Genomic DNA, 26,933 nt, shown 5'->3' on the forward strand with positions numbered 1-26,933 from the left:
TTCACAAGGAAAAGCTAGGAAGGGTTCCTCAGCGGTATTCGTACAAGTGCTGAGATGCCTCCGGGTAGTCGTGCGCTATACAAGTACCTCTACATTTACATTTATATGTACTGCTTAAGGGCAGAATTTATGGGCATGAACTCACATTAGGTAGTATATATGCCCTTAATCGAGATAAAGTACCGTTCCTCCAAAGACTCTCAGGAATTTTGTCTGAAGTGCTAACCGCTTGCATATTATTTGAAGGGTTCTGCAACTGTGTTGCTGACATAGCCCTCGACCGGTCCCACCCCCCATTGCCAAGTACCCAAATACATAAAACAATAGCAAGGTTCCAAGACTGGAGGGGACAGTTGGGACTGGATGACATCTGGAGGGCACAATAAACTAGGGACCGAGACTGCTCTTATTATTCGTCTCTTCACCACTTACATACTAGATTGGACCTGTTCTTGGGCACACCAAGCTTGAGCCATCTAGCTACACATGCAGAATATTTGGGGTGTATGCTCTCTGACCATAGCCCCCTCCTGTTCTCTCCAGCCGGAAGGTCACCACCCACCAATGCCAATGTGCCGGCTGAACACTTGGGCCTTTGAAGATACCTGTTTCAGAGAGACTATAGGCACAGCCATAGACTCCTACTTCGACACTTACGCACAGATGGCCTCCAATGTTTTGATAGAATGGGAGGCGTTCAAGGTGGTGTTGAGAGGGAAATGTATGGGGGAAACAATAGGAGCTCAAAGAGAACTTCACCAGAAACTGGTAACCCTAGAAGGCGCCCTACTTAGATTAGACAATGAACATGGAACCAGGCCAGATGCAACAGCTACCCTTAAGCAAACATGCATGTCATACCACCAAGCTCTTGGTCGCTTGTGGTGCCATGATCTCAAGAGCTACCTCACTAAAGTGCAGGAAAAAGAAGGGAAGCCGGGTAGGATGTTGGCATGGCTGATTAAGCCAGAGATGCTGGGATACACAATACATCAAATCACAACCACTGAAGGTGGCCCGATATATGGCCCTGACGTCATCAATGCATTATTTTGTGACTATTACACAACATTATACATTCCTCCCCCTTCAATATCCCAAGATACACACAAGGATTTCCAGAAGGTATTGCGCCCCCAACTTCTAGACGTACAACTAATTGACACCCTGAGAGGACCTGTGAGTGTCCCTTAGATCCCAGCCGCAATTAAAAGCATGGCCACAGGAAAGACCCCAGGACCTGATGGTTAGCCAGCTGAATTCTATCTAACATACATAGGAAAGCTCTCTGCACACTTGGAGAAGCTCTATGCAGACTCATTGAAATCTAAATGCCTGCCTGAGTCCACCAGGGATGCCCTAGTTGTCCCCCTCCCCAAGAAGCCTACACTGGAGTTGAAAGTCACAGACTTCCGACCTCTCTTCATGTTGAACATGGCTTTTAAGATCCTTAGTAAAACCCCAGTGCTCCGCTTGCTACCCCATATGCTGGGTCTGGCTCATGCCGACCAGAATGGATTTATCCCAGCTCGGAACACCTCACACAACCTGCGACGGATGTACTCGGTGCTATACTACGCTGAGGCTCGACATTTATAGCATGCAGCCCTCCTGTCTATAGACCTTGAGAAGGCTTTTTACACTGTGAGATGGGATTATCTACTTGAAACCATGAGACGCATGGGCCTAGGAGAGGGTTGGGTAAAGCTGCTCTATAAACACCCCACAGCCAGGGTGCGGATTGGGAAGACAGTATCTCCGCAAAATGAGGTTTTTAGAGGCACAAGACAGGGCTGCCCACTGTCACCCCTGCTATTTGCTCTGGCGATGGAGCCACTGGCAGCATTATTCTGACAAGGTGGGGAGGGATTGGGTATCTCGTTGAGGGGGAACACCCACATCATCTTACTATATGCTGATGATTTGTTGATTTACCTCAATGGCGCAACGGTAGGTACCAAGACTGCCTATCGACTGATGAAGCAGTCTGAATTATTGTCTAGCCTTAATGTTAATCGTAGCAAAATGTACCTCTTTCTGATCGCGGCTAATGGGACTTCCCCACTAGATTGGACGATGGGCATTAACTGGGCCCCCACTAACTTCCGATACCTTGGAATTCAGGGCTTCCACTCGCTGGATGATCTTCGTGAGGGCAATTTAGGTGAAGCTCTCCGGTCCCTGAGAACAAAAGTCTCCTTCTGGTGCACGCTACAACTGCAGATTATGGCCCGGGTCTCCCTTGCTAAAATGGTCATGTTGCAGCGCCTGCTGTACTTTTTCTCTAATCTCTCCATTGTATCTCCGCTTCATGGTGCCGGCAATTATATGTTCTATTGCGAAACCTGATATGGGACAAGGGGAGGCGGCGAGTAGCCCTGTTGATCTTACAAAGTCCTTCTGCAGAGGGATGGCTTGGAGTGCCTAATTTCGAGTTCTATTTCCTAGCCTCTCGACTCCAATGGTTGGTGCAATGGTTGGCAGACGCTGGCCCAGTGGGTACTGAACTTACAGACCAAGGGGTCCATACAAACTGGATACTAGCAAATATGTTAGACGCGGGAATTACCATCCCTCAGCTCTCATTGTTACAATCCACAGCTTTAAGCTGTTGGAAATGCTGTATTTTCAAAGTCGGACAATCTCCCTTATATGCCCTGGACTTGCCATTAGTGGGCCTCCCCCATGGGAGTCCCAAGATGATACTAACCCCAATACTGCTGAGACCCTGGACTGAAGCTGGATTGGAAAAAGTGGGGGATTACTGTTAACAGGAGACCCTGGCTCCATTCCGGCTTGAGAGATATGACTTGCAACCAGGTCAGTTCCTAACCTATGATATAATACTGCTCACTTTCAGTGGGTTGTGGGGGCGGGGGAGTCAGGACGAGCCTCAGCCACACGCGATGCTACAATCACTCCTTACACTAGGCACTGCAAGACACCAGGTTAAATGCTTTTATATATAGCAACCAGAGATGACCCGCACCCCCCTGAAAAAACTGCACACCCTTTGGGAGACCGATCTAGGCAGAACCATTATAGACCTGAAATGGTCCAACATCCTGGCATACCCCAGGAAAGTCTAAAGTAATACCAGGTTGAAGTATACTCAGTTCAACTACGTCCACATGACGTACATGACACCTCATAATCTTCAGTTTGCCTTTGGAGGCACCGGATATAAATACCAAAGATGCGAGCATGTAGATGCAAACTTCATACATATGGTTTGGGACTGCGCTCCAATACGGTGGTTCTGGGAAGAAACATTGCATGTTATGGGAGCAGTGGTAGGGCACCTGTTAGAGCCAGTGATAGGGATGTGCTTGCTGGGGCTTTTTCCCGACCCCTAAGAAGAAAGCAGGAGATAGATTCCTTGACCTAGCTTTGGTAGTAGCTAAAAGACGGATAGCGCTGGCCTGAAAGTCTACGGTTGGACCAGCAGTAGAAGCTTGGAAGCGAGACATCACTCATTGGGCTGGTGCAGAGAGTAGGGTGCTGATGAGGGAGGAGGCGCCAGGACTGAGAAAACGTCCTGTTGTTGGCCTCTGGAGGGAGATTATGGAGGCATGATAAAACCCAGACAGGGATACAATAGACTGAGGGAGAAGTAGGGATAAGACTCAGACGAGCGGGGAAGAAGACTAAGAGAGAAAACGTTTCCAAATAGCATTGAGTCGTCCTACACAGAACAATTGCTGCAGGTGGACCTGGTACACTACTCGTCCGTAACCGACCTGAGGGACTGCATCTGTGGCTTAGCTTTCATATACAATCTGGGAGCACTGCAGACTTGGGAACTGGTGGGTGGTAGATGGCCCATAGAGACGGGGGCACGCGTCCTCCTTTCCTCCCCCCCATTGGTGAAACTCAGACTAATTATCTCACTTAGGGCCCGATGTAGGTGGCCAATACCGATCGGAAACGGCCGAATTCGGCCGTTTCCGACCAGTATTTGGCCTTTTGAGATGTGGGGGACCTTTTTTTGTCCGATTTGGTATTTTACCAATTCGGTAAAATTACCGAATCGGAAAAATACTGAATCTGTAAGTTTACCGATTTTTAAAATTCGGGATGTAGGTGGGACTACTTTCAGTCCCACAGGCCCTTCAGATTCGGTATTTTAACACCCAATCCAATTGGGTGTTGAAATACCGAATCCAGGTGTGCATGCACATGTGTGCATGCACACCTATGCCATGTGACAGACAGACATGCCTAAGGCATGTCTGTGTGCCACATGGCACACAAGCCAGTATTGGGGGTGCTAGAGGGTGTCAAAGTGACACCCCCTGCACCCTTGCAAAGATCGGTAAATACCGATTCGGTAATGCACATTGATTCCTATGGGCTTCAAGGCCCATAGGAATCAATGGGGGATACCGATTCGGTATTTACAGAATCGGTAAATACCGAATCTTACAGATTCGGTATTTACCGATTCTGAAATACCCACATCTCCCCCCCTCCAATTTACCACTTCTTAAATACCGAATCGGTATGATTCGGTATTTAAGAAGTGGTAAATTGGAGTTTACCTACATCGGGCCCTTAGTGTTACTTGCGTGACTCCTAGCTCCACTGCACAATCTGTTAATCAGATAGTTAATATGTTTTATTAGTTACACAGTTTCCTCTATGTTGATTACAAATGTGGGATATTTATAGACTGGCACATCATGCGTGACTACATGTATAATGAACACTATAATTTCCTAACTCTACAGGCGAAATGAGTTTGTAGCAAATGTAATTATGCTTTATATGTATTTGAACGAATAGACTAGCCCTCTTATGGCTTTTTTGAAATATAACTAAAAGACGCCTGTAACAAATGTATGCATGCCATTGTCAAGTTGTATTATGATGTTGAAAACTTGCTGAATAATATGATAATGAGTGGATATTAAAATAAATGCCAATAAACATATATATTTAAAAAAGAACAAAAAACCCTACCCTCTGATATACTGCTCGCCCACACTACCACAAATGGATCGTAAGGTGCTAACTTCTTTTACCTCTGCCTACCTTTGGGGTTCCACTGGACTCTGTGCACACTGTACCTCATTTTGGTATAGTATATACAGAGCCAGCTTCCTACAGCCAGTAAATGTTGAAACGTGTGCAATTATTTGATGGGGTCCACCGCCATCTTTAATTGTTTTGTTAAGTGGTTCAGAGGATGTGTATCTGTACAGGCTTTGAGGAGATTGCATTGCTAGTTACACAACAGAATACATAATTGAGAAGTATGATGTCTCATTAAGCTCTGTTAATAATGAGTTGGCAAGACCAGTCTGTAAACACATATGTGTGTGTCACCTCCATGCCATGTGGCCCGTGGAAGAATCCCTCAGGAATGGAGACACTCCGCAGGAAACCGAGATGTGGGGGCAGTGTCTGCAGGTGAGAAAAGGTGGCTGACAGGGCTGGAGTCAGCCCCTCCCCCACCAGCCCACAGGAACCGAGACATGTGGGATCAGACACCCGGCCAGCGGTGTGACCATGATGCAGTAGTTGTAAAGAAATGTCTCTTCATCTTATTTCAGAAATGAAAAATGGCAATGATCCGATGTCCCCGAACCACCCCCCCTGTTTTAATCATGTACGACATGTGACTGATGGCGCTGAGCCATAGCCTTTTATTGTTTGAATTAATTTTTGTTACCAAAAAATGATACATAAAGACATTGAAAAACATGGACGGAAATGAATCTTTAGAAGACACACAAGGAAGTCTCTGAGGATTTGAAGAAGGATTGGGTGTCTGGAATGAGTGGTCAGTGACCTGGGCAGAGGTTTGAGGGTTGAAAGAGGCTTCTGAAGCCTCAAGAGGATGCCATGGACTAGAGGGAGGTCACTGCCAACTGGAGAGAGATTTCTTAGGACTAGGAGCAGATCTGAGGATTGCAATGAGGTTTATGAGAACTGGACGAGACCTCTTCTGATTGGAGGGAATTTACTAATGAATGGGGCCTCAATGTGTCTTTAATGTAATTTCAAGTGAAACTGCCTGAACAACGCGGGCTGAGCTGCGCGTGCCGTTTCCCCGCGAGCTCTACCATGATTGCCTTAACCATGCACGTGCCTTAACAGTGTGGTTAAGGCAATGCGCTGTCTAGTTGCTGAGCGGAAGGGGAAGACGGGAAGACTCAGACTCAGAAGACTTAGGAGAGGACACAGTGAGGTAAGTGGGGCTGGGGCTTGGGGCCTGGAAGGGGTAGTTTTTCGGGGTGGGGGTACGTTTTAGGACTAGGTAGGGGGTTGGGTTAGTGTTTAGGGGGTGGGTTTATTTTTTAGGGATAAGGGCAGGTGGAAAAGGAACAGTTTACAGGGCAGGGAGCAGGGTCTGGGTAGTTTAGGGATGTAGGGGATAGTTTTTAGGGCTCAGGGCAGGGGGCTGGGGTGGTGTAGCTTTTGGGGTGTGGTGGGCTTAATTTGTAGGGCTCTGGGTAGGGGAGAAGGGACAGTTTACAGGACAGGGTCAGGCCAGTTTAGAGATGCAGGGAATAGTTTAGGGCCCAGAGTGGGGGGCTGAGGTCGGGGTTGTTTCTGGGGTGTGGGTTAAATTTTTATGGGGCAGGGGAGAGAGAAAAGGGACAGTTTTCAAGGCATGGGTATGATCTGTTGACCACATGCCCCCTTACCCATCATGTCTTTACCACAGAATTGTGTGGTAAAGACATGCGTGCAAAAGACGCAGTCGTGGTAGAGACCGCGTGATACAGGCATGCGTAGTTTAGGCATGTGTGTACCATCATACAACCTAAATTCAATGATGTTGGGAAGCGCTGATGGGATGTTTTGATGACTGGCATAGTAGTTAGGAAATTTTGAATGAGATTTGCACAACTCTGAATTGAGGATAACCTGAGGGGAAGTTTCCAGAATGTGCTTGCATTTTCTGTGCATTTAGGGTATTTTTCTTAGGACTTCAGTTCATTTTAAAAGATACAAATATGTTTTGGGAGGACAGCAGCTCATTTCTTAAAGCGCTCTGATACCTCCGGGTCTAGTAGCGCTATATAAAACTTTTCAAATAAATACATTTCTGTAGCAATTACTTCAGGATTCAAAGGAGTTTTTTTAAGACACTCTCCAGGAGCACCTGCTCCTTACACACTGAGAGAAGGATAATAAACCAGCCTTACCTGCTCAGGGTGCTCTTGACATCCTGCAAAACAGAGAAACAAACAGTGAAATCAGCTTCCACAGGAGATGTTAAAGTTATGGCAGTATTTTTAGGAGTGAAACACATCTAACGATCTATGGTTAGAAAACAGTGGCTGGGGTCACATAACACAGCCCATTCTGTGGTATTGCATGACTAAGCACAGAATGTGATATTCTGAATGAGGTCACATGAGTAATAATGACATAGCACAGTGTCATTCTGAATGAAGTGACACAAAATACAGCACATTCTGAATGGAGTCACTTGATAAATTGTATGATGTTCTCAACAGGGTCACATGGACCTCATTTAGAGATTACCAGGGGTTGCAGCTTGCCCCTTGCGACCCATGGCATGGCTTGTTAGACACATGGCTTCAGAGGTAGCAAAATGAGTGCCAAGAAGACAGAGGCAGCTCATCCTTAAGGGAGTCGTTCTCCACCTTCGTTTTCCGCAAATTTTGTATTACACTAATAGTGAATAATGAGCTTATTTTTCACTATTAGTGTAATAAACAAATAGGGCACCTGGATCTAGAATGAGAATGTCAGTGGCTGATGTTGTAAGAAAAAAATGTTTTAAAATGTATGCAGTGTGCGTGCTTGAGGGTGAAAGTAGGTTTGTGTGCAAGAAAGCATGTGTTTGTGAGTGTGTCTGTGTGTGTGAGCATGAGTGTGTGTGAGTAAAAGTGAGTGGGTTAGTAACAGGTGGTGAGTGAGAGCCAGTGAAAGCTAGTCAGTAAGAGTACGTGAGATTAAGTGTCAGTGAGTATGAGTGAATCAGAATGAGTGAGTCAGAATGAGTGACAATAAAAGTGAGTGCCCCTGAGTGAGAAATTATATGTAAGAGTAAAGTGAATGTGAGTATGAGTGAGTGTTAATGTAGGAGAGATAATGAGTGAGTGAGTGTGTGAAAATGATGGACTTAGAGAAATTGAGTATGAGTAAGTATGTAGGAGTCACAGTAAGAATGAGTGAGAGCGAGCTACAGTGAGTGAGAATAAATGAGTGCAAGTGAGAATGAATGCGAGTGAAAATGAGTATGAGTGAATGTACGTAAATGTGAGTGAGAATGTGATGTTATGCTTGCTAGTTCCACTGGACCTTACATACTGAAGGTAATTTAGAGAGACCCATAGAATGAATGCGAGTGAGAATGAGTATGAGTGAATGTAAGCAAATGAGAATGTGATGTTATGCTTGCTAGTCTCCACTGGACCTTACATACTAAAGGTAATTTAGAGAGGCCCATGGAAAAATTCTACCGCTAACAAATCAGAGGCAATTGATAGCAAGACAGGCACCTGTGAAAAATACTGGTACTGGCATACTGGAGGCAATTGTTAGCAGGACAGTTGTCTGTGGAAAACACTGATACTGGCATGCTGGAGGAAATTCTTGGCATACTGGGATCCCTTTGAAAAATACTGGCCCACTTGATGCAATTGTTGGCATAGGGGGCACCCATGGAAAAATGCCAGCACAAGCTCATTGGAGATGTTTCTTGGAATAAGGGAGGAAAACTATGACATACACGGGGGGCAGCCATCACAAAATACTTGCCCTTATGTACTAGATGTAATTTAATATGAGGGTAACCTAAGGTATATGATGGCTTTAATTCCAAAATGCTGACACTGGGATATTTTAGGTAATATGTGGCATAAAGGGGTACGCATTGCATATCAGGGATCTACTGACAAAATGCTGGACCAGGCCCAATGGAGGTGAATTTTTACCTAAGAGAGCATCCATAGCACATTTTGACACTAATGGGGGGAACTCCTTAAGAGGATCAGGTTTCATTGGCTTGACACACCTTGAAGTTACTGGAATATAAACGAGTACCCTTTCAGAACCGTTGGCTTTTAACAAATGTATGTGGAAATTGCACTTCTTAATGCACTACTAGCTGGACACCTACGAAAAGAGTGCAAGTTACATGCGTGCTACATGCGGCGGTTAGGGTAAGCATGGAGTGTGTCTATTGTGATTTAATGTATGTGGACAGGACTCCATTTTGGATCCCCTGCGTGTAAATAGTACATATGATGGAGGATGGAGGGAGCCTGCCAGATAGGGAAGTAGATTGTGGAAACCTTCCTGAGGTCTTTGAAGCGGACCAGACTTCTGTGAAAGGAAAGGGATGAGGGAAACAAGTGATGCTCTGAAGGACGTTCGATGCCCACTTCCTGCATCCTTCATCCCCAGAAGAGTTAAGGCAATTCTGAGTAGCAGCTGAGATGGGAGGCCTCCCTTCTGAGCCTTTGCCTCAGAGTCCTCTGTCACGGCACAACCAGCTCCACTCTCTCTTCCTGCCAAGATTGAGTGAAACCTGACCAGTCTGTGCTAATAAATAAAATGTCAGAACTGCCTGAAACCAGCCCCCGAGATAGATCTCTCAAATTTGCATCTACTTAAAAAAAATACTAGGACAAATATTAGTGAGAAACCCAGGTCGCTGTGCCAGGAGTCTCTTTGACCAGTGTCAAGACTCACAAAGCACTGATGGAGATAAATATTTCAGTTCCAGAGCCAGGATCCTTGATTGCCGCTACCGTACAGGTGAAGGGAACCAGCAAAGGACCCCTGCAAGGAGAGCTGTAGGTTCCTATAGAAAAGAGGAGCTGTCTGCTGGAGAAAGGTGGTTGTTGAATTACAACCCCCAAAGTGAGAAGCCGGCCTTGAGAAGTCATCAGCCCATGTGACTGGTGAGTAAGGAGCGGTGCAAGGGACTCTTTATGACAAGTTGTCTATGACCCACATGCGGCGTGGCTAAATTACAAGTTCATGTCAATAAAAGGATCTGTTTAGAGGGTGACACCAGATACACAGCTGGCGAATGAAAAGTCTCCTAATTAGAAATAGAGACTATCTCTAAGAGAGTACCTAAAGTTTTAAATAAATATTTGGGAAGGATTTGGGGTTCAGTGTTTACAACCACAAAACACCTGTTGGCTTTAGTGGCTATATTTATTCACAGCAAATGACTGCACCTTGATCACACTCTCAGAGGACCAGCATTTGTGATATAATACTCTGTGACAGCAAAGCTTTTTGGAAGAGCTGAACATAAGACTATCATAGCAATTCATGACCATCAATGACGTAAATTGTGTTTTAGGTTCAATATGGCTCAGAATGGGTCAAAGATAAATATATTTCTAATAACCATTGAATGTTTTATAAATATAAAAACGTATTGTTTCATATTCACATGTTTCTCTGAAAATCTACGACCTTTGAGGGTACTGCTTCCCACATCTGTGTACTGTCTATTGAAATTAAATGATAGTAGAGTTACTGACTTAGTGGGTGGTAGCAAGCACAGGACCACTATCATCAGATAACCCAAATGATTAGGACCCATTGAGGTTCATCAACAGGTCATGGGCCATCATCCTAGACTGACACAAGAGGTTCATCAACAGGTCAGGAGTCATCTTCTGTGATTACAAGAGAGGCTACATCAAGAGGTCACGGGAGAGCAGCTGAGAACAAGTTCCCAGGTCATATCAACGAGTCAGGGTCCGACATTCTAGCAGGAGGCAAGAGTGGTCCTCTCTTGTAAAATGGATGAGCCTCCCTTGAAATGCAGTGCTTAGACTGATTGGTAAATTTATACCAACATTGACAAGTCATGGTCATAATAAACAACTTGAATTTAAGCTGTTGTAGAACAAGCTGTGGAACCAGAGAGGGATGCTCCCTTTCACCCTTTGAGGTATGCTCTTTGTCACTTTGGAATGGATGCTCTGTCACCCTTCGGAGGGATGCTCCCTCTCACCTTGGGATGGATGCTCTCTGTCAACCTCGGAGGGAATGCTCTCTGTCACCATTCGGAGGGATGCTCCCTGTCACTCTTGGAGGGATGCTCCCTGTCACCATGAGAGGGATGCTCTCTGTCAACCTCGGAGGGAATGCTCTCTGTCACCCTCAGAGGGATGTTCTCTGTGGCCCTCCGGGGGATGCTTTCTGTCAACTTCGGAGGGATGCTCTCTGTCTCCTTTGGAGGGATGCTCTCTGTCGCCCTCGGAGGGATGCTCTCCCTTCACCCTCGAAGGGATGATCTGTCACCCTTCGGAGGGATACTCCCTGTCACCTTGGGATGGATGCTCCCTATCACCCTCGGAGGTATGCTCTCTGTCACCCTCGGATAGGTGCTCTGTGTCACTCTCGGAGGGATACTCCCTGTTATCCTCGGAGGGATGCTCTTTGTCACCCTCAAAGGGATGCTCTCTGTCGCCCTAGGAGGCATGCTCTCTGTCGCCCTCGGAGGGCTGCTCCCCCGTGCCCTGGGGGAGTTGCTCTCTGTCACTCTTCTAGTGCCCTTTACATGGAGTTATTTCTCAGGAAGCTTCTTGAATCTAAACTAATTGACCTATTTGAGCAGAGCATTACTGTTAAAGTGACAGCGTATGACCACAATAGGGAGATTTATACCTCTAATCCCACCCTAACCCATATTGGTGAGGAATTTGGTTTACGTTTAGGGTGTCTAGATTATCTATTTATAAATAACATTTCTTATTCTGCTGGGTAGCAATTTGCAGATATTCATTTTGCACACTCTAATGTAATCAAGGGCCAACCATAATATAAAATTGTCACTCTTCTTCAAACTAAAGGGTTTTCTGTGGCAATTTCGATCTTTATCCGGGGTGACGAAAATATCCAGTGAGCTTGCCATTACCTATTTCAAATGCCTAATCATATAGCTGTTCACCCTAACACGAGATAGGTGTATGCAAATGTAAGTGGCCACCTGCATCAGGAGACAAGTAATCACTTTAGAACAGAAATGTTTTAAAACTTCTGGGAACAGGAGAAATTTGGTTTCTTTTCCATTCTCGCTTTTGTATTTTGCTCCTTGGTCTAAATATGTTAATTACTGTCACTGTGTCATGTAGTTCCTAAAAATACATAGGATCTGTGTGTTTGTTGGACAACAAAAGCTAAGGGCTTGGTCTCAAGACTGATTCTGGACACACCCGCTGGATATGTCGTCCTATAGTCCTGCTAGCTCATAGTGCCCATATAAGCCCCCTAACATTGTAAATGTATTGCGATTTATATAGCGCACGTATCACCCGAAGGCATCAAGGCGCTAGCCTTGGGAACCCGTCCTGGTATTCCCTTGTGAGATAACCCCTGCTGGGTATCCACAAGGTGAAAGCCAGGCATCCCGCCGCAAGGGGCCGTAGTGGAGATTAAGCAAGCTATTGCCCAGAGTCACAGAGTGTGAACCCGTGAGTCGAGTAGGCACCGGAACGAGAATTATCGAGTCTGTGGAATTTTTGAGCCCAAGACCCGCCGAGGCGGGGAATTGAACCCTGGTCCAGGACCGATCTCAGTTTCCGGGTCTGCCGCCTCTAACCCCTGAGCCACACTTCTCCACATTACCAAGGAACAAATAGTTTCTGGCAACCACAGAACATGACAACCATGTCCCCTCAGGGATCATGGAAAGAGTACAGTATTTTTCGTGCAGTCACTCGTGCTCACTTGGTCTCAGAGAAATACACAGAATAAATGATAGGGATGTTTTTCAATAAGCAGGTACTGAGCCAGCGTCAATCTAGTATAAAACATATGTGCTGCAGACAGAATCATAGGTCTAAGATTACGAGCACCAAAAGAGTAAAAAGTAGATATATTTCTACGATGGCGCCAAAGCAATGAATATATGCAAGCATATAAAAAAGAGTAATCTCAGCGTACTCCTACTAATGCAGACCCTATCTAAGTGTACCTAACAAGTATATAAATGTGAAGCATGTCTGTGGGTGTAAAAACCAAGACTCCCCTAGGATAGAAAAGCCCCCATTACCTAGTGGGAGAGAATGAAGGACCCCATCTTGGTCTCTGGTTTGACCCCCCGCAAGGGATGTCAGACCGCTCCTTGACGAAATATCAGCCGCCAGGACCCAGTGTCAGCATGGAAGCATCTCCTCTGTATGCCTATTTGAGGAATAGTTATTTTATACCCAAAAGGTACCCACAGGGGCTCTAACTTGATTGAAACATTATGGTTGCAATTATGTAAATTAACTTGAATCAATAATTATAAGTTTGCACAGTAGGCCTGTTGTTATGTTATTTCCATTTATAACACGCGCGTCTACTACAAGAGTTTTCCCGGTGCAATAAGGATAGGGAGTGTCCCTGTTGTCCAGGGATGACCATAGCAGTGACTTTTGTACAGAGTTATTATACAGAGTTTGCAGGGGATTAAGATATTGTAGTAAGAATCCTCATGCATAATAAATGAGCGACGTTTTTGAAGAAAACCACAAGACATTTATACAGCACATAACTAGGCAAAAGGTCAGCGCTAGAACCGTTATGTAGAGAAAGGTAGGACGAATGTAGATGGAAGCTCGCCTTAGTACTTAGGCCTAGCTTATGAAGTAAAACAACTGGAAGTGCTTGATGTGTTACAATAACTAGCATATAACACTGTAAGAGGTCATTGTAAATTTCACTGCTTGTATATTGAATTGGTTGAGAGCAGAAAAATAAAACAAAATTCATGTTTTCATTTCCAATTTGGCTTGTTTTGGAAATGGCCAAATTGTTCCCATCACATGGAGAGCTGAATTGTTTATGTGTCCTGTGAGGGAGAAGCAACATCCCTGTCGCTCGCATTCAGAGACAACGGTCCCTCTAACACCTCATGTGTCAGGTCAATTGAGCAAACGCCATCTCCTCCTATTCCCTCAGCAACCGCTGAGGAAGCACTTGACACCTGCGTGCCCGTTGCAGAGCCGTTGTTCGTTCCGCCAGTAGATGAAGCATCATGTGGAGACTCTAAAAATGCTGTCATCAACATGGGAATACGCTGGGGATATTGACACACGTGGGCCTTTAAGGTGTTCAGGAGTTTGCCTATGTCTGGTAGCTCAACCGCTGGAAGGGTTAGATACAAGTTCAACACGCATTCATCTCCACAGACTAGGCAGTGAAACACAGACAAGATGCAGTCAAACCAGGCTTGTCTGAATGTCAGGAAACAATGCTCGCTTAGCTCTCATAGCCAAGGTGTGCCCAGATGGAGCACCATGCGTTCACTACAATGTCGTACCAGCCGGGCTCTTTCCATGTCCTGATTAACTGCAATGTCCATTGTGATGCAGATTGATTAACCCCTTCGATGCTCATGACAAGCTCAGCTTGTCATGAGGCACACTGGAGCTGTGCTCATGACGAGCTGAGCTCGTCATACACACTGAGGATCACGGATTTCCAGCACAGGAGGGGAAAAGTCCTAGCAGCAAAGGTGTTAAGATCCGGATGCCCACTACAAGTAGTAGGACCAGGGGGAGCCTCCAAAAATGCTTCCGAATATGGAGTGTATTAATGCTGGTATTACTCCAAAGATCATCTGATAGGTGCTAACCAGTCCAGAACCAATACGTGTAAATAGCTGCACAATCCCCCTCGTATCAGACATGTTAAAGATATGGTGAACCATTTCCCCGTAATGGAGCGGGAAGTTCGTAAGTGATTGCATCTCAGATGAAGATCTTGCAATCTGGAGATCAAAAGTCTCTCGTGCTGTGGTTAAGGCCACATCATTCTGAAAAAGCATGGCTTTCAGTCTACTCAGAGAATCAAAAAATATAAAGGAACTAGTTAACAAAGTCCATAGTGTATCCTCCCTAACCGTGTGGGCCAGTGGAATCAATACTTGCATACCAGTAACCCTGGAACTTACGGTGTCCGGATATGTAATGCCTGGTTCCATTCCACAGCAGCCTTGATCATTTAGCATAAGTAACTCCCATTCGAGGGCAACTCAAACACCTGATGAATCACGGCAGCTGGGGAGCCCTTCAAGTAACAGGACAAGTATCAACCGAAGCGTTACAGGCTCCGTGGAGTGTAATCTCTTTGCAAACTAAAGATCCACTAAAAGCATTTTCAGAGTTTGAACCACTGAGGAAAACGTCAGCATCCACATTCCTACATCCGAATCTGTACAGTAGTTCCCAGTACTCATGTATGAACCCCTCTCCCAGCCCTTCATACCTGCCTATCCGATGGTACTGGAGACAGTATTGAAACTGGAAAGTCATGACTGGCAGTGTAATATAGCCATGGATTAACCATTCTGTGGAAGGTGACTCGGCCAGGGTGAAAGGTAATTGGTCCAATTTTTCAATTTGCAACGTGCTGTATTTTGCATCTCTCTGTGCAGTTACCATCTGTCTTTCTGTTAGGTTATATACAGAAAACAAAGAAGTGCTGTTGATTTAATGCCAGGGCACATGACAAGAACGCAAGGACTGTAGCATCCAGCTTAGCAATACAATGGAGCGCAATTGCGACTGCCCATGTTGTAAAATAGATACATCTGTTCCACTATATCTATTGCAAAAGACACAATGTTGCCCAGTGAATAAATTCTAGATGACAGTGTAGGCATAGCATTGTCGACCACAGCCCAAGCTTTTACTAGGTTAACCCTATTTCTTTCACGCAATCTCTCATAGCTTGTAGTAAATAGCATATAGGATGGCTTCTGAGGACCTAACAAAAAATCCCTGAGATCCATGTATCTGATAGAAGGGACAAGTATTGTTTCAGCTAAGACAGCATCACGGTTTTTAGCCACTCTAGGCATAACGTACCGACACTGTAAGATGTCACCACCTGAGTGTTCTAACTGTACATAGCGTGAGTCTGGGCTATGGATACAAAACCCTTTGGTGGTACCCCTGAATCTTCACTGACACCTATTTGTGTCGACAGGCCTGACCAGCCATCCCTTCCAATTGGGGTCTGATGAATTGTAAGACCCATTATGCATCAGGGCATGTAGTGTATCCTCACTGTGTGATATATAATTTTGCCAACCCTCAAAGCATGTTTGTGAGGGAATTTGAGGTTTGTTCAAGTCCTTAATCTTAGCTATACCAAGACAGGAAGTCTGTTGCACAGTTTTGTTCAAGAATATTATCTGATGTACTATGAGGCAAGCTCTAAATAAGGCCTCAGTTCCCTGAACCTGCCAATCTGTAGTCCCCCAGACAGATTTTGTGTCTATAGTCTCCCTCCAGTCAAAACCCTGTAAAAACAGTTGGGAAAGAAATGAAAAAGAATATATCAGCTTGACATTAGTGAGTATATTTTCCTTTGCATGTGTTTGTGCAAGGCTATATAGTAATAAGAGGCCGGGTCTGTAGTGTTATTCCCAGAAAAATAAGCAAACTTCTGGGCAAACGTTGTTGAACTACCTTTTGGTGGTGTTGGGTAATGTTCCCATTGATGATAAGTGAAAACAATTCATGGGATACTTGCTTTGTGCAAAAAATGGTGACCATAATGTTGTTAACAAAACAAGGTGTCAAAATGAGATGTACCATCATACAACTTATCGTTGGAAAATGCGGCAGATTGTTCTAAATCAGGCATTATAGTACGCACAGTTTCAATGTCCCAATCATCAGAGATTGTACTAGAGGTGAAAAAATCATTGAAAGAAATTTTGAACAAGTGTGGAATTTTTAAAGGTTCAGTTGACCATACACATCATAGGAAACCCTATCCCATACTAATCCTTCAGGAACTGGAACTGCTGTATGTTCACTAAGGAAAGGTACATCTGTTCACGGTGGGATGATGCATGCGGTTTCAGTGCCAAGTTCACATGTTGTACAGTAGAGCATTCAGGTAGGTAATGCCTATTTACAAGGAAGAAAAAGACGGTCACTACACCAATCTGAATAACTAGAAAAGGTAGACGAATTGCAATCCATAGCTGAAGCCATGGATAAACAAAATAAGTCTTTATCAGCCAAAGGTAGAACTCACATATTCATTGTTTGTAGGGAACAGGCAGTGACTCAGGTTCACCTGGATCCGATGAAAAGTCATCTAAGTTGATGAAGTAGCCAGACGCTGTCTGATCTATCTTTGGTAGCTCAGCAGGTTTTGTGGAACTGGCAGACGACTCGTTTCGAGACATTCATATAGATGTCAGTATTTGGCCGAATTGAGATCTGTGTGTAATTTGTAATTTGCTGTTGTTCAATTTCAACTGGGACAAGTTGCATTCCGTTGTTGGTACCTCCTTCTCTTTGCAGAGTTGATTCATCAAAAGTTATTAGTCTTTCCATCTGAACTTCCTGTATGGTAGCGAAAGGAGATTGGTGGGTACCCAGTGGTGTGGTTTGATCAGATCAATTCAGACACATCTCTTGCTTTTTGCAGCTAGCATGCAGCAGAAGAGGTACTGTTCTTTTTTTTTTTTTTTTTTTTTTTTTTTTTTTTTTGAAAAACCTTTATTTGTAGAAAAAGTACACCGCTATTCAGCCGCACATCCCGGAGGCCAGGCAGCATTAAAGTGGCATATAGAGTCATGTACAAAACAGCACGCAGAAGCAATCAGGTTTAATTTTCGATAGGGAACAACTGAGAAACCATAAGAGAGAGAAGGGCCCCGAAAGGCCACCAGAAACGAAGTGCCGAGGCACAAAAAGTAAGAAAGAAGAAAAAGTGAAGAAAGAAGTGGCCGAGGACAGAGCAAGCATAGTAGAGGGGCGCAGTGGGAGGGGGCCGGGGGCCGCACATCCAACTCAACTCAAGAGCACATTTGCAGTACGAAAGGACAGGGGGGGTTCTCATGTCAGGATGACCTGTCTGGAGTCACGGGAAGGGTAACATTCTATGGGGAGGGCTGGACGTCCACCTCCGGTTCGGGCGGGGGTTCACATAAATCGCCCCGATAAGAGTTCCAGGCTCCCCACACTGATCTCCACATTCTGGGCTTGCCCCTGGCCACATACACCGTTTTCTCCCGCACCATGCACCAGTCCATACTGTTCTTCCAAAGGCTAAGGGACGGGGGTGCGGGTGCGCCCCATTTCTGGGCAACGTCCCTCTTGGCCACCATATTACCTAAGGTTACCCATCGGATCTGGGCTACACTATAGTCATTCGGACACCACACATTGAGGAGGCAACGTCGAGCCTCGGCTGGTAGGGCCACACCCGTCACCTCCTCCATCACCTCATGCACTCGTCTCCAGTACCGGGCCACACCAGGACACTCCCAGATAATGTGCAGGAAGGTGGCAAGCATACCACAACCCCGCCGACACAGGCCATCCGTGGAAAGCCCCATATGGATGAGCCTGGGGCCGGTAACATACACCCTGTGGAGGATTTTCAGCTGGACCAGTCGTAATCTAGCCGATATGGCCACCTCCCTGGGGGAAGAGGCCGACGACTGCCATTCCTCATCATCCATTTCTATACCGTCATTCACCCAGTGCATCCGCAATCGTGCAAGCAAGTCCACCCTCACATTGATCAGTTTCTTGTAAGTCAAGGAAATGGCACTGTCCGGCATATGGCCGTCCAGCACCCGATCCTCCAGGGGCGAGGACTCAGGGATGGCATCACCGTCAGTGACGTGAGGGGAGAGGGCGTGGCTAAGCTGGGCGTGTCGGAAAAATTCCGTCGGCGCCAGCTGGTACTCGTGTTGCAACGAGGCAAACGACTTGATGCTGCCCCGCACAACCATGTCACCAACTTTAGATATGCCTATGGTGTCCCACCGGTCAAAGCCCTTGGTCTTCCATAATTTCCCCAGCACATCAGAATCATACAGGGGAGTGGCCAAAGTGATCTTATCTTTCCAGCCAAGGGTGTCTGTCACCTTACGCCATACATGCACCATCGTTCTGGTGGGGCCCGTTAATCGACGGTCCAGCGACTTGGAGTAGAGAGCTCTGTAGTAATTGCCATCACCTACTAGCCATCGGTCCATAGCGTAGCCCGGACTAACCGCCGGGCCATAGAGGCCATGGTTGACCGCCGCGAGCTGGGACGCCCAGTAGTACCTTCGCATATCCGGTAGTGCTATACCACCGTCATAGCAGGGAATGTTCAGTTTGGATAACGATATTCTCGGCCGTCCATCCCACAACAGTGCCCGCTGCAGGGATTCGATCTCGTCAAAATACTTGGCAGGAACCGGGTCCTGTGAGTTCTGCAGGGCATATAGGAAGCGGGGCAGTGCCATCATCTTAAACAGTGCCGCCCTGCCCATCAAGGAGATAGGCAGTTTCTTCCAAATCTCGACATCCTTCTTCAGGCGCTCTAGCGGTGGCAAAAGATTGCGTGTGTAGCGGGCACGAGGGTCCAGCGACACGTAGATGCCCAAGTACCGGAAGCCCTGTTGGGCTACCTGAATCGAGCACCCGCGAGGGAGGCGCGGGGTGTCCCCACACACCGTATATAGTGAGGATTTGGACCAATTGATCACCAACCCTGAGAACGACCCAAAGACTCCCAGCAGGTCGAATACCACGATGAGCGAGCGGCGAGGAGAGGTAAGATAAAGGAGGATGTCGTCCGCATAAAGCGACACTCGATCCTCGAAGCCAGGCGACCACATGATCCCGGAAACATCGGGGTGCGTTCTAATCTTTGCCGCCAGGGGCTCCAGCGCTAGCGCAAACAGGAGCGGTGAAAGCGGGCAGCCCTGTCTGGTACCTCTGTGCAGCGCAAAGAAAGTCGAAAGTCTACCGTTTACGGCGACATTAGCCAGCGGTGCAGAATATAACAGTCGGACCCATCCAATGTAGGAAGGCCCGAAGCCCAGCTTAGCTAGGACAGCCCACAAGTAATTCCACTCAAGGGAGTCGAAAGCCATGGTAGCGTCAAGGGAAGCCAGAACCGCCGGGTCACGAAGCAAGTGGGCACGCGCCAGAGCTGCGTGGAGTCTCCTCAGGTTTAGCGCCGTATTCCGGTGCGGGATGAACCCGGACTGGTCCGGATGGACCAAGTCCGTGATCACGCCCACTAGCCGGTTGGCTAACAGTTTTGCTAAGATCTTGGGTTCAGCATTTAACAGTGATATGGGTCTGTAAGACCGGGGCAGGTTCCGCGGCTTCCCTTCTTTGTGGATCACCACTATGGTGGCGAGTCTCTGGTCTGGGGGGAGTGCCCCCCGCTCTCGGGCCTCGAGGAACATTTTGCGCAGCGGTGCAGCCAGCGCGTCAGCCTTTAGCTTATACAATTCCACCGGGATACCATTCGGTCCCGGCGCTTTACCGGATCGTAACGAGCGAATCGCCAGGGCAACCTCGTCATCCGACAGGTCTCGGTCCATGTCCTCCCGGTCAAGATCAGAGAGGCAGGGGAGGTCAATATCTCCCAGATAGGAGGCCGAAGCAGATTCCGGGAGAGAGGTAGCGGAGGTGTACACCCCTTCGAAATATTCAGCGAAGGACCCGGCTATAGCTGCCGGGTCCGTCAAGGTTAAGCCGTCCTCTCCCACCAACTCCGGGACCACCCGGGACGCCAATTCCCGCTTATCCAACCAGGCCAAGAGTTTCCCAGCCTTATCACCGGAGTCGTAGATCCTTCCTTGCTGTTCCCTGCTTAAGGCCTTAGCTGCATCAATAGCGGTGGCCCGGAGTTCGGATTGCTTAAGCGAGATGGCATGGCCCAAGTCGGGCGACGGGCCCTGCTCCAGACGAGCATTCAGGTCTGCAAGGTCAGACTCCAGCCGCGCCACGTCCTCATCGCGGCGACGGCGTGCCTCCGCAATCAGGGAGAAGGCCTCGCCGCGAAGGACAGTTTTAAAGGCCTCCCATAAGGAGACGGCCGAGGCCACGGAGCCAGTATTCTCAACAAAGTACCGGTCTATAGCCTTGACCAGGAGAGATCGGGTTTTCGGATCGCGAAAATACCACGGGTTGATGGGGGCCACCCGCGTGGACGCCGGGACCTGGAAGTCAAACGAGATCCAAACCGGGGAGTGGTCCGAGATGCCCCGGGCCAGGAGGCGCGCGGTGGAAACGGACTGCGCCTGGGCCGCCGGGGCCAGGATGTAGTCCAGCCTGGAGAAGCTTCCGTGAGCACCCGAGAGAAAGGAGCACTGTCGCTGTGTAGGGTGAAGCAAACGCCAACAATCAACCATCCCCATGGAACATACAAAGTCAGGCATCCAAGACTGGGAAGGGCGAAGTACCCTGGGAGGAAAGCGGTCCAGTTCCCCTGAGACAACTGAATTGAAATCCCCACCCACCAATAACAATCCCTCGGGAAGACCCAAAATGGCGCCCCCCAAGTCCCTGAATGTGGTCTCCTGCAACCCCGGGGGTACGTAAACCGAAACCAGAACTAGCGTGCGGCCCTCCCATCTACCCACCAAAGCCACGTATCTGCCTCTCTCATCGGCCAGCACAGACTCCACCTCCAATGGAAGGGACGCGCGCACCAGTATGCCCACCCCCCTAGAGCCCGAGGAAAAGCCTGCGTGAGCCACCATTTTGTAACCCCGTCTATTCAAGGCCTTACATGCATGACCCACCAAGTGTGTCTCCTGTAGAAATACTATGTCTGGAGAGTGCCGTTTAATCATTTGCAACACTACACCCCTCTTGATACGATCCCCCAACCCGTTGACATTCCAGCTCAGCAAATGAAGCAGTTTACCCCCCATCGTCAAGGACTCTCCGCGTTCCCCCCCCCCACCCCCCACATCAGCGCCCAGTCCAGCGATACAACGTAACAAGGATCCCTCAGCCAGGAGAAAAAAGTAGAGAAAGAGAAAATACAAAACCACACATCCCAACTACCCCCCACCCTGCACCCCTGCATCAGACTAAAATCCACCCCAACTAGCAGTGTGCCTGTCGCCCCTAAACTAACCTACAAAAAGCCCACGAAGGAGAAAGGAGGCATCCCATCCCCTCCCGTCACCCCCCATATCAATAACAAAATGAGTCAATGTACATATCAATGGCTAAAGTCGAAGCACCTCACGGCTTCCCAGTTCACGGGAGATAAATAGTCAAGAGATCATTCCTGTGCTGCCGCTCCTCCGGTGGTGTCCTCCGTCCGGTCGGTTGATTCAGGCCGTTCCTGGGGTAGGGTGTCGAGCCAGTGTCCCGCGTCGTCAGGAAAGTCGAAGAAGAAAGTCCGGTGGTCGCGCTCAATGCGAAGCTTAGCAGGATATAGCATTGAGTACCTCAGGCCCATTTCCCTGAGTCTCCGCTTCACCCCAGCGAAGCTCTGCCGCTGTTTCTGAACGGCCTGGGTGAAGTCCGGGAAAAAGTTTACTTCCGAGTTCTGAAAATGGAGAGGGCCCGCGGTCCTCGAAGCCTGTAGAATAGCATCTCTGTCCCTATAGTTGAACAGCCTCGCAATGATGGGGCGCGGGGTTGCTCCCGACTTGGGTGGCCCACCCGGTATCCTGTGGGCCCTCTCTACCGAGAAGAACTTGCTCAGGCCCCCCGGTTGTAAGTTCTTGACCACCAGATCCTCCACAAAGAGTTCAGCAGAGTCCTCCTCGGCCTTCTCCGGCACTCCGGTGATGCGGACGTTTTGGCGACGCGCGCGGCCTTCGAACTCATCCAGCCGACGCGCCAGTACGCCATTAGCCTGTTTCAAAGTGCGTACCTCCGCCTGGATGTCCGAGACATCTGTGACCAGGCTGGATGTCTTAAGGTCTAAAGATTTCACCCGGTCGTTAGTCTTCCCAAGGTCCGTCCTGATGAGATTCAGATCGATTTTCAGGGAGTCGACCTTGCTGGATAGCTCCTCGCGAAGTGTGTGCACCTCCGTCCTCACCCCCGATATCGCACCCATGACGTCCCTGAGCGTTAGTTCGGAATCGTCCGGCGATTCATCCCTCCTCGGGTCTTTTGTTCGAACCACCTGTACCGGCGATCCCTTAGACTGGGAAAAGCGCTCGGGAATAGTAGACTGGGATTGGGACGGCTTCCGATTGATCCGTTGAGTCTTGCCCACATCCGAGCCACCCTTGCCCGCCATGTTGGGGGGGGGGGGAAGTCCAGCGAGGTATTACCAGTGCACACAGTACGGATTTCGGGGTCCAAAATCAGGATCAGCCAGCAAGGCGATCGGAGCTCAGGTGCACGCCTCGGGCAGGAGAAGCACTGGCAGGGAGGAACACCGTGTGGACACCGCTACGATTCACCCTGGCACAAGCGGTGCGGGAGGAGCCTCCGGGATCTTCGACACAACTGAGGCTAGGAATGTCCGATTTTCAATCCGGGAACGGGAGCCGCATCAGGCCCGGCTCAGCAACCGATTCCCACCATCGTGGGACAGGATAGATAGCAGGATTAATTCGGGAGATCGGGAGGTCTTCGGAGCTCCGAGCTCACGCGGCCATCTTGGTTGGCAGCGAAGCTCCTCCCCAGAGGTACTGTTCTTGTTCCTTTGACAGCCAGGACAGATGCAGGCACTCTGTAAGATGGTACACATTCTTTTTTGTCCACAATGTTTTCTTTGACCAGATCCCAGACCTTCAAGATCCAGGCAGGTCTTGCCGGAACAGTTTTCACTTCCCCAGTGGAGCTGCGTTTTACTTGGACTTTGCTTTGTAATGCCCGGAATTCATTCAGTTACTGTAAAACAGCCAAACGATCATTGATGTCAAATGGTTTTTCATCCGCCACTATGCTGTCACTATAGAGGAAAGGTACCCACATCCTTATCCTAAACAGGACCTCATATGGGTACGGCCCCCTAGGGATTTTCTTGGCATGTTTTTTAGTGCCCTCTGGACCCAATATAGGTGACTGACCCAACTGCCACTCAAGCCTAATACTCTAGCTGTTAAGGATTGCTATAGGTCCCAGTTCTTCCTCTCCATGATCTAATTTCCCTGGGGTGGAGTACTGCAAGGCTACACCCAAACTTCCCATGACTTCTTTGTAAACTCGAGAGCTAAACACAGGGCCGCGGTCAGAATGTAATATGTCAATTACGTATATCCTAATGAAGAATCGTAAATCCTCTTTAAGAGTTCGGGCGTCAGCCGAGTGCTGAGGCCAAACCCACAGGAATCTAGAGCATGAATCCACTGCAACCAAGATGTAATTGTAAACCCTGTCAGATTGTAGGGGGCTGCAGTGGTCCAAATAGACACATGCACCCCGTCAGATTGTAGGGGGCTGCAGTGGTCCAAATAGACTCATGCAAGAGGTCTGTCTGATATCAGTAATGGTCTCTGTGGTGGACGTGCTATGGTGGAACCTTTCATCTGCTGACAGATGTTGCACCTGAGAACAAGGCTCTTGGTCTGTTTTGACAGACCTGGCCACCAATATTGCTGCTTCAATAATAAAATCGTTGCAGCGACACCTGCGTGTGCAGAACACATACCCTGATGTGCAGCTAGAATCAATCCTAATCTGCAATCCATGTTTGGTATTACTCTATCCCCCACTCCAGAAATTTGACCATATGGAATGTTTTGTGCATGTAACATGTAGGAGTACTTGAGTGGAAAACCTTTTGGCAAGGCAGAGCTGTTATTGGTGGCATTGAGAGCTATCATTATCTGTCCGTCTATTCTCATACTTGAATGAGTGATTGCAGCAACGTCAGCAGTTCGCACTTCATCAGCCACCGAATTCCCTTCAATGTGCACGCCAATACGCTGATGACTCAATGTGTGAATTACACAAGCCTGTGGCAAGCATTCTTTCAGCTTTGCCACCTGTTCCCAAAGCAATTTGTGATTTATTGTGCAACCTTTGGAATCTCTAAATCCATTTTTGCCCCAATAGTGAAGATATTCATTGTATGACTGGACACAATAAAACAAATCGCACACAATAAATGTGGGGAATTCTCGATCCGTATTTTGCAGTGCCAGTTTCAGGGCTTTTAGTTCTGCCAGCTGTGCCTTGCAATCTACTAGAGACCGCATCTGGTAATTGCTTGGACGGATCTTGCCGTCCCGCATACGTCTCTTCACAATCGCACATGCTGTGCTGTATTGCTGTTTACTTCCTAAATCAGGATGAGCAGAACAACCAAGCACAGAGGGAGGATGAGAGGCAATATTGTTAGCAAACAGTACGAAGCAAAGTAAACAGGTAAAAAGCAATCCGTATTCGTTTGTTTGAAGTCTTTGTCTTTTATTTCAAATGCGCTTGGTTTGCATCCTTAAAGACAGCCAACACCTTTCGGCCAAACAAAGGGCATCTTCAGAGCAAGGAGTAATGCTGAATATATTGTGCCAGGATAGGGCACCGACAGGCCTTGGTCAGCAAAAGTGCGTCCGTGGTGGGATGAATTTAGGAAGTGAAATGGCCTCATCCTCAGGGGACCGCCTATTATAACTTGGTTAACGCTTTGAGTGAAGGAACAGTATCTTCAAGAGTAATTTGAACGTACGTTGGTTATCCCGCAGAGACTCGGATGACAGCCGGACACGGCTCGTACTGCTTGACACCGAATACTTTGACAAATTACTCATGAAGATACCTTTGCTTCACTCAAAGCGTCTTTGAAGGTTGGAGAAGCGCACATTTTTCAAAACAATTAGCTGCCAGGCTTTTCCCTTCACTTGAGAGCTTATATCCCCAAAACAGGACATTGAGGTTGGCAATTTTTGATTTTCTAAAGTTGAATTTGTAGCCCAAACTGGCGAACCCTAGAATGATGTTGTTCACCCTGCTCAAGTGCTCCAATTATTCATCGTCCGTCAGATAAATATCATCTACATAGGACAATGCCTCCTCATCACAATTTTGAAGTAACTATGATACTCTTGCTGAAAACAACACAGGGCTGTACTTATACCCTTGGCTTTGTGTGCCTAGGGCTGAAAATGCTGTAAAATATCTGCTTTCAGGTGCTATATTTTGGCAGAAGAATCCATTTACGATATCAAGTGTTGTTTTGTATTTTATCTGCACAATATTGTTCTTTAATGCGGCACTGTGTGCATTTTGTACTGCAAATGTTCATGTTAATGTGTTTAAATGCCGGAAGTCTATAACTAGACAATATGAATTGTCGGGTTTCATTACGGGAAACAAAGGATTATTCATTGAAGAGGTGCAATTTTCAATCACACCCTGGTATTCAAGTTGATCTCAGATCTCCCTGACTTGTTTCTTTGCTTTATGTTTTTTTGAGTACTGCCTCTGTGGAGTTGGAGTAGTTTTAATGGTATTTCGTGGTGAGGTGACTCAGGATACCACCCTACACGATTGCGGTAAAGTACCGGAGCCTGCGCTAACGCCCACTCGTGCGCGTATGAATGTTTGGGTGACTCTGGAACGAGGTAGGAGGATGCTAGTAAAATTACATCTTCACCTTTGGGGCAATCCATGATGAACTCAGGTGGCCAATCTCTCTCAGCCAAAAGGATGTCGTATCCATATGTCAGGTTCTCCCAAAAGAGACTCTTAACTTTCCTGGGTATGTCTCCCTCCAATTGGAGTGTTATTACGTGTAAATGATGTGGGACACTTACCTGTGTATCAGGTGTTTTCACCATGATGTGTTAATTGAAAGCTGCTGTCACCAGAAATTCCATCAGCGTCTCACGCGAGCTATTGTTACTTCTGCTGCGCTCTTCAACATCATCAGAAATACATGCAAAACAATGCTTTGGGACAAATATACTACTATATATTAGGACGAAGAAAAACGTAAATTATTCCTTCCTATGCATTTTACTTGCTTGATCAATCAAATGTAATTTTAAATCATAGTCCAAATAAGCAGTTAAAACAAAATATTACTTTTTTAGAGACAAAACATTTTTATATACGTATTTTTTCAATTCTTCATGTATGCATATATACAAAAAATCCTTCTTATGTACAATACAATGTTTTTTCTACAACAACGAATTTGTTATATCAACCTAATCAAAACAAAAACCACCTATCCCCTATTGCCCTATTAGTGCTTTGAGGATGCTTTCCATTTCTTAGACCAAGAGCATTCCTATTCAAAAAAGA

The 26,933-nt window shown here is 47.1% G+C and overlaps 1 protein-coding gene across 1 annotated transcript in view; it reads right to left on the reverse strand.

Moving 5' to 3' along the window:
* LOC147668159 (E3 ubiquitin-protein ligase TRIM39-like) overlaps window positions 1-26,933 on the reverse strand; it is a 155,922-nt gene that overhangs the window by 99,156 nt on the left and 29,833 nt on the right. Inside the window, exon 4 of the mRNA XM_086948738.1 lies at window positions 7,158-7,180. Within this exon, the coding sequence (XP_086804864.1) occupies window positions 7,158-7,180 (23 nt within the window). The remainder of the gene's footprint in view (window positions 1-7,157; window positions 7,181-26,933) is intronic.

Source organism: Lissotriton vulgaris, unplaced genomic scaffold (assembly GCF_964263255.1).
Source record: "Lissotriton vulgaris unplaced genomic scaffold, aLisVul1.2 SCAFFOLD_695, whole genome shotgun sequence".
NCBI classification, from domain to species: domain Eukaryota; kingdom Metazoa; phylum Chordata; class Amphibia; order Caudata; family Salamandridae; genus Lissotriton; species Lissotriton vulgaris.